This window comes from Lutjanus erythropterus, chromosome 12 (genome assembly GCF_056507025.1).
Source record: "Lutjanus erythropterus isolate fLutEry1 chromosome 12, fLutEry1.hap2, whole genome shotgun sequence".
Lineage (NCBI taxonomy): Eukaryota > Metazoa > Chordata > Actinopteri > Lutjaniformes > Lutjanidae > Lutjanus > Lutjanus erythropterus.
In genome coordinates this window covers 838,733-847,818 of record NC_139328.1, presented here as the reverse complement: position 1 = coordinate 847,818, position 9,086 = coordinate 838,733, and the positions used below count along the sequence as shown (strand labels likewise).

At 38.3% G+C, this 9,086-nt stretch overlaps 1 protein-coding gene across 1 annotated transcript; it reads right to left on the bottom strand.

Moving 5' to 3' along the window:
• Positions 1-3,419: 3,419 nt before the first annotated feature.
• Positions 3,420-3,860, bottom strand: LOC146317241 (corticoliberin-1-like). The gene has a single exon (XM_084732018.1). The coding sequence runs from the start codon at positions 3,858-3,860 to the stop codon at positions 3,420-3,422; it is 441 nt and encodes a 146-aa protein (XP_084588144.1).
• Between the last annotated feature and the right edge of the window lie 5,226 nt (positions 3,861-9,086).

Sequence of the window (9,086 nt, the reverse complement as noted above, 5' to 3'; positions counted from 1 at the left end):
TGGCGCAACACAGCGCTGCAGGTAACACAGCGCTGCAGGTAACACAGCGGTGCAGGTAACACAGCGCTGCAGGTAACACAGCGCTGCAGGTAACACAGCGCTGCAGGTAACACAGCGGTGCAGGCGCTGCAGGTAACACAGCGGTGCAGGTAACAGCGGTGCAGGTAACGCAGCGCTGCAGGTAACACAGCGCTGCAGGTGCTGCAGGCAGTGCAGGCGCTGCAGGTAGCTTTGCTATCTTACAGTGGTGCAGTTGCCGTTTTTGCCACATCTGCATGATAGCAAATGAACTTGTGCCTGGTCTGTGTGGTTGCAAGCAGGAGATCTAAAAATTAAGGCAAAACGAAGTCGCGATCAGGCACATTTATATCTTGTGTTCAACATATTGGAGTAAAAACCAAAAGAATGAGGAGAAAGAGGAGAAGGAGGTGGAGCATAGGTGGCACCTCAGGACTGAGATGCAGCTTCGTCTGGGTCGGATCACCTGTCCTCTCGACTGCACCGTCTCTCTCTCCGACTCTTCAGCCAGCAGAGCTGCAGAATAATGATGATATTATGAAATTATCAAACACAACATAATTTCAAGGTGCTTCAGTGTAAAACATAAACAGTTACATATCTGCATGACTTTTATGGTTCATGTATTATATTAGTTTGTGCAGGTGTTAATGTAAAACTATTTACACATGAAGCTGCTTTGGAGACGTCCTGCTGTCTCCGTATATTTCATGCTCAGACACTTTCAGTTCTTGAACCAGGAGATCTGCCTCCTCACTTGAACATCTTTTCTCTTTGTTTGTTCCTGGTAAATCTGCACTCCTGGTTCAGCTGCTTCTTACAGGCTTCTTAAAAGCTGAGCTTTTTCCATTTGATGTTTTCATCTAAGGTCAAGTCCTGTTTATCTTTCAGTGATTTTGAACAGTTTTTACCTGCTCTTATCAACACCAGTTTTGACTAATGTAATGCACTTTGTGTTGGTGTCAGCCGGGCCTCCTTCTCACGCCTGCAGCTGCTCCGGAATGTGGCGGCTTGTCTTTAACAGGTAAACGCGGGCGAGACAACAACCAACATATCTCTCTGACATCGTGCCTTTGGAGTTTCAGCGCCCAAACTCTGGAACGAGTTTCTGTTGCACGTTAAACTGACCCCGACACTAAAATCCCAGCTTGAACATCTCTCTGAATAAATCTAGATTGAACTGGATTAGATTGGATTGTCTCTTCACAGTTATCAGACTTCAAAAGCAGTGGTGAGAGATTCACTGACTGTTTCGCCCTGGGTTTTGCCTCTCAGGCTACATGTTCCTGCTCTCCCCTCTGATACCTGCAGACACACTCAGGGTAAAATGACTCACCCTCCTCTGCACATCGTTAATGTTTTAATGCCTGTTCTTATTTATAGTCAGCATTATCTAATAAAACACCATCAGTGGATGAGACATTACAGAAAGCAAATGCAGAGTTTATTTATTTATTTCTACAGTTTCAGGACTCTGAACATTTCAAATGGTGTTAATGTATTACATGTATTTATTTTATTAGACTTTTAATTTGGATATTCCATTATAGTCACATGTATAAAGATAGAAACACATCATCCACTTGTTGTTGTTGTTGTTGTTGTTGTTGTTGTTGTTGTTGTTGTTGTCGTTGTTGTTGTCGTTGTTGTTGTTGTTGTTGTTGTTGTTGTTGTTCTCCACATTTTGCTGCTGTGCTGTGTGTTTGTGTTCTGTCAGAATAGAGTACGGTGGCCCGGCAGCTCATCTGAGTCAGTCAATAATTTCTTTTGGACGCAGGAGACGAGACTTTGAAGAGTTTTATTGTAAATATAAAATGTTCAGACATTCAGTGAATCTCACACCAACACATTTATTACACACAAAAACATCCAGAGCATCATCTGACCAATCAAATCTCACTGTGCTGTCAACACGTTCAGCTGATGGAGAAAAACTCACAAATACAGTTTTCTTTTTGTTTTAAATCCACTGTTATTTCAGATGTTTTCTTATAACGCAGATTGTTTTTGTTGAACCGACCAAAAAGAAGGAAAAAGAGCTTTTCAAAACAAAAGGTCCCTCACAGCTCTGAAACCAGAAACTTGTATAAATAAGTTGTGAAATAAATACAAACATAAATAATTACATTTAATCAGTAAACATTATTTTTTTAATTATCTCTACATTTCTTCAGACACAGAGGGAATTTAAAAGTCATTTAGATAAATTCAGTCATTGTTTTAGTTCAACGTTTGAATATTTATTCCTTCATTAACTGCAGCTTTAACTTATTTAAGTATTTATTCATTTTGATTGATGAGGTCATTCTTCATCCACCAATCATGAAGTGAGAGTCTGTGTGACAAACAGATCTGTGTTATTAACACTCGTGTCCTGTTCGCTGTGCTGCCGTCCAGCTGCCGTCTCTTTATTCATTTATTAAACTCAGTTAAAAATAAAGTAGGGGAGACCAGGGACAGTTGTAACACTTTTTGTCTCAGCACCCTTAACTGACTGAATTTTTGTGTTAAATCTCTCAGATGTTGAAACAAAGAACTTCTTCATTACAAACAGCAATGTTTCCATTTTTTTTTTTGGTTTTATTTTTGTACTCATTTGCAGACTTTTCCCACAGGCTGTGATGATTTTTTGTGGTTCTAGGTGGAAATGTGTTCTTATTAATGTTAAATAACATGTTTATAATCTTATGAAATACATTTAACTGTTTCTCGCTCTGAGTGATTCTAGATTAATCTAAAATTTGAATCAGATCACTGATGGTTATTATCCAACAGAAAAATACTGCTGTGATCATCACTGTTTATTACACATGATGACAGCATATTAATAAATATTTAAATACATTTGACAAAATTTACATTTTGGTGTTATTTCATTTAAACTATCAGAACAGAAGCATTAATCTCTTTGTCTGTTATTTATCAGGAGAGATAAAAGAGTTTGGATGTCAAAGGTCAAAATGATGTTTATGGACGTTCAAGCCGTTATGGAATTCTGGGAGTTGTAGTGTTAAAATGCAACACACTGTTGTGTGTTTTCCAACCGTTTCTTTTCTCAGACATCTGTCAGAAATCAGTGTGGTCGTATTTCAGATGTCTGTGAGTGAAAACACTGATTGGTGTGTGAAGGGGAAGCAGCCAAATTCGTTCCAGGGGCAGCGAACATGTCCAGACCGTCTCCAGTCGAAGACACAACAGAAGTTTAGATTTTAGTTTCTAATTTCAGGTGTCAGTTTGTAATGTAAACTGTGAAAGCAGCTGAAGTATAACAGATTAAATCTCCAGTTTAAAGTCATGCAGTCAGTTGAAGTTGAAGCTGCAGAAGGTTTGAGGATCCATCAGAGACTCTGGATGTTTTCGGGTTCAGTTGGAGGATAAAATGATAATAACGTTCGACAGTTTCATTTCCCAAACGTGTCCATCATCTTGCGGTTGCTGTCGGCTTGCTGGGCGATCTGCTCGGCTCGAGCCATCTCCAGGACCTCCCTGAGCAGGTGGAACGTCAGATCCAGAGAGATGGGAGGTTCCTCAGACCTCTTCCCCTTGTCTTCGCCCTCCTCCTCCTCCTCCTCCTCTTCCTGCACCTCCTCCTGCTGCTCCGCCCGGGCCTGCAGGAGGCGCTGTGTGAGCTGCAGCAGAGCCCGATTCACTGCCGAGGAGGAGGAGGAAGATCCTCCACCTCCTCCCAGCCGGAGGGAGAACTCCTCCCCCAGGCGGAGGAGCAGCGGTCGGGGGAGGAGCAGGCGGCGGCCGGTGGGGGCGTCGACAGGTTGACAGTCAACAGAGCGAGGGAGGAAGATGGCGAACAGAGCGACGAGCCACATCAACACATTCAGCTTCATGTCCACACAGAGAAACAACCTGAGGACACAAAGACGCTGTTTACAAGACGCCTGTGGGATTAGAAACTACAGAGTGAGACGAGAGGAGTTAAACAAGATTTATTCTGAAAACACGAAGGACTGAAAGCGACCAAATCAATGATGGACTCCAAGCTCACTGTGAATGTTTGGATGTTTGTTTCTTACTGGACAAAAACCATGTGATCTCAATACGACTTGACCACGTGAGAATTTGAACCCTCGACTTTTTTATCCGCAGTGACTGTCGGGTTTATTCAGGTGTCAGATATTTTAGTGAAGTGAAGATATTAAATATCACTCTTCACTGTCACATACGGACGATTTATTTCAGAGTTTGGAGGTGAAATGTTTAGAAATGTAGATTTGTTGTAGTAAGCCACGCCCAGCCGACCAAGTCTATTCAAGCTATTTGTACAAATTCATTCAGCCGATTAAGCGATATTAACGTTTCATGTTTGTGGTGCCCTCTAGTGGCAGGATGTCCCAGGACTGTTCAGAGATCATCCAAACACATGCACCGAGTTTAGTGACAATCCTTACTGTTTATGTAAAACTGAATTTACAGCACTTGTATAGTGGTATATTTTCATCATCTTATTATATTTTCATCATCTTATTATATTTTCATCATCTTGTTTGTCCAGCACAGGGGATTAATCCAATCTTATTGCAGTATGTTGTTGGGTACTTTCCAGCTAGTTATAATGATGTGCTTGTGCCTGACAACAACAGTCATCATCCCCACCTTGGCATTTGTGGGTACTTTCCAGGATCTGGCCCAAACCGCTTGAGACTAATTGGCAGGCTGATTACTTTTTACCATTGCAATAAATAATTCTTTTTAAAAAATATAAAATTAAAATACACAAACCTAAGGGAAGTAACAAGTTGCTAGAATATGAATTAAGGCCAAATAAGAGAATATTTAATACACAAATATGTTTGAACATAGGTTGAAATGTCAAAAGTGGGAGGAGCCCCTTTCTTCAGTCTAACCCTCTAATCTAACTGATTTTTCTATATCAGACAGATCAATAAACTTTGTTTGGCAGAACTTGTTGCTCCTCCAGTGATTCTTCCAGACTCTTCCTGTTTTTTCCTGATATTTCTAGTGATGGTTTGAACTTTGGCAAAAGAGTAATAACAGTGTTTTTTTTGTTGTTTTTTTGTTTGTTTTTAACATTTTCTTAAAAATATATTTTAAAACAAAGTGTGGTTCTGCATTGAATTCTGAAAATCATAGTATTTCATTTTTAACAGAATTGTATTATATTTTGAAAAGTATTGTATTCCATTTTGAATAACATTGTATTTTATTTTGAAAAGCATAGTATTTTATATGTTCATCTGTCAGTGGGTTTTCACAATAAGAGCAGGCAGAATAATCAGTTCATTCCCCACAGCAGAGACTTGATGTTCTGTCTGATGTGTGCAGATATTAGTAATCAGCCAAAATGATTGAGGAAAATCTCAAATACAATATCATGCATTTCTAATTCTTATAGATAATATTGATGAATACAATATAGATTTATTGAAAAGTTTAGAGTTGAAGCTTCCTAACTTTTATTTGTTGTTTATATTTCACTCTGATCTCCGTGCTGCTAAATCTCTGTCCTGCATCTGATTAATAAAGTTTTTTTTGTATCGTTGCAGGAGTTTGTACATATTTGATCAATAGAAATTAAAAAACGTCTTTACCTGATTGTCCTGCAGAGCTGCTGTCTGTCTCTGTCTCCGTCTCTCTGCGTCTCTTCAGTCAAACAAACACTCGAGCTGAATCTACTTTATATATCAGTGTGAGTCTCAGGGAGGGGCAGGGGGTCTGCACACGCTCAGTGTGACTGGGACTGATGAGGATGAGGATGAAGATGAATCATGCAGCTGTTGGGTGTTTATTTATTTATGTTTGTATGTATTTATTTATTTTGTGATTATCGGGGCAAAGATAACTTTCTTCATCAGTTCACTTCAGTCAGTGTGTCAGAGGAGAGCTAGAGACCATCATCATCATCACCATCATCATCATCATCACCGTCATCATCATCACCATCATCATCATCATCATCACCATCATCATCATCACCATCATCATCATCATCATCATCGCCGTCATCATCATCATCATCACCATCACCATCATCATCATCATCATCACCATCATCATCGCCATCATCATCATCATCATCATCACCATCATCATCATCATTGCCGTCATCATCATCATCATCACCATCACCATCACCATCATCATCATCATCATCACCGTCATCATCATCATCACCATCATCATCATCATCATCATCATCATCACATCACCATCATCATCACCATCATCATCATCATCATCATCATCACCATCATCATCGCCATCATCATCATCATCATCATCACCATCATCATCATCATTGCCGTCATCATCATCATCATCACCATCACCATCACCATCATCATCATCATCATCACCGTCATCATCATCATCATCATCATCACCGTCATCATCATCATCATCATCATTATCACCATCATCATCATCACCGTCATCATCATCATCACCATCATCATCATCATCATCACATCACCATCATCATCACCATCATCATCATCATCATCACCATCATCATCATCACCGTCATCATCATCACCGTCATCATCGTCATCATTATCATCATCATCACCATCATCATCATCACCGTCATCATCGTCATCATCATCATCGTCATCGTCATCATTATCATTATCATCATCATCACATCACCGTCATCATCATCATCATCATCATCATCATCGTCATCATTATCATTATCATCAACATCATCATCATCATCATCATCATCATCATCATCACCGTCATCATCATCATCATCATCGTCATCATTATCATTATCATCATCATCATCACCACCACCATCATCATCATCATCACCACCACCATCATCATCATCATCATCACCATCATCATCATCATCATCATCATCATCATCACCACCATCATCATCATCATCATCATCATCATCATCATCATCATCATCTCCATCATCATCATCATCATCATCATCGTCATCATCATCATCACCACCATCATCATCATCAAGGACGCCGTTGATGAAATCCATTAGCGTTATAGGAGACGATTATTCAAAGGATAAAATCTTTTATTAAGACTTTTCTTCTCTGACGACGTTAAAATCTGACAGCTGCTGACTTCCTGTTTGTTGGAGGCGAGCGGACGACCTTGTGGGTGATGAAGATGTAGATGATGATGATGATGTGACCTTTCTCAGCTCGACTGTGGACGAGTATCTGACCTTCATCTCCTGCAGGAACAGGGAACACAGAGACACTCAGCAGGACGTCTGAAGACGTCTCACACGTTTTCCACCACTGAAGAAGAGACAGTTTGTGTCCGTGTGAATCAGGGAGGTAAACTGGTCAAAAAGGGTCAAAACTGAAGAATCCTTCGCTGGGATCATGTGATCACATTTATAAACCTCACAGAACACAAAAAACTTTTTGTCTCTAACGTGACTTTTTCAACATTTCTCTCAATATATCAACTATTTTAATGATTTTTTTCTCTGATTATGATTCTGGACGACTTTTTTCTATAAATATGACTTTTTTCTCAACATAAGCCGACTGTGTTCTTTGATTATGATGATGTTTTTTTTGGACAACTTTTTATATAAACATAATGACTTTTATGACGACTTTTCTCTAAATATGCTAACTTTTCTCTCACTTTTTTTTACAGAGTCATGTGATTCTTACCATCTCCCACTGTAAAAACATGTGTAGCCTATACACCATTTTTTAAAATAAGTCTTAATATTTTGTCTAAAATGTGTGTCATAGCCTGCGTCTGTGGCTCGGTGCTTTTCCTCTAAATTTTGGTGCTGGCGTCTCCTTCTTCTTCTTGAGTCTCTATAAGGTAGCTGTGGATGCCAAATCATAAAAAAGAAAAGTCTTCAGGGAACAGAGAGACTTTAATTGTTGCGGTTCCAGACAGATTTTCGTCTCTTTGACGTTTGAGTGCGAGAACTGATTTATAAATTAAGAGTTTATATTGAAAACAGCAGCTCATTAACAAATTCATTAATTGTGGACAATTTGATGAGTTCAATAAAAAAAAGTTTCTCTGCTGGACATGTTGAGGATTTTATTCTTTGAGGCTTCCTGCAGACTTAAATCAAATCAAATAAAAAAGAAAATGAAAAGCCCTGCAGTGTGTTGACAGTCGCAGGTTTGTTTAAAGGTCGATGTGTCAGAAGCTGCGGTCTGAGATGTTTTCTCTCTCTCTCTGCTGTGACCTTTGACCTTTAATAAATATGTAACCTGACTCATATCCTGTTTTTAAAGTTAAAGAAGTGAAACACACAAACATCTTCATCATTCTTCATGTTTGTAGCCACAAATCCTTCAATTGAGCTTTAATTACAAACTAAACCTCAGAAAAATCTGAAAAGGCCTTCATGAACAAACCTGAACCTTAATTCAACAAATCCACCTTTAACAATGATCTGAGGTTTTTATTCAGGTTCTCGTTAGGATTCTGAAATATTTTCATCTTCTAATTAATGAAATGTGAATTTTAATTTAGGTATTTAGCAGGATTAACACATCTGGGAAAATGAATTGGTTGTTTTTAAAACTACAAACTTACATTAAAAATACCCCTAAATTTGAATTTAGCTGAAATTCACCACTAAATTTGAGGTTAATTGAGGGATAAATTAATTGATTATTATATACTAATGGATTTTAATGGATTATCTGAACAGTTTATCGGCGTTGAAAATCCCTGAACTTTAATAAATGAACATATCAATGAACATCAACAAACAAAACGGTGGCTTTTATCTTATTTGGTTCATTATAAGTGCAGGAGCTATTTGTTTGTTAGTATTTAGTTGTTGTATTGATAATAAATACAGAGGGAGTGTTTGATTCCATGTTTGCTTTATTTTCATAGTATTTTTCTTTTGTAGTTATTTGTTTAATTAATATTATTTTTTGCTTTGCATATTTGTTTATTTGTTGTATTATTTTATTTATTTTATTTGCAGAATTATTATTGTAATTTTGTTTTTGTTTTTGTTTGTTTGTTTTGTTTTGTTCATGTTTCCTTTGCTCTTTTGTTCAGTTGCTGTTTTTTGGTTAAATCAAACACTTTGTTATTAAATGGCCACAACAATAAGAAATGTT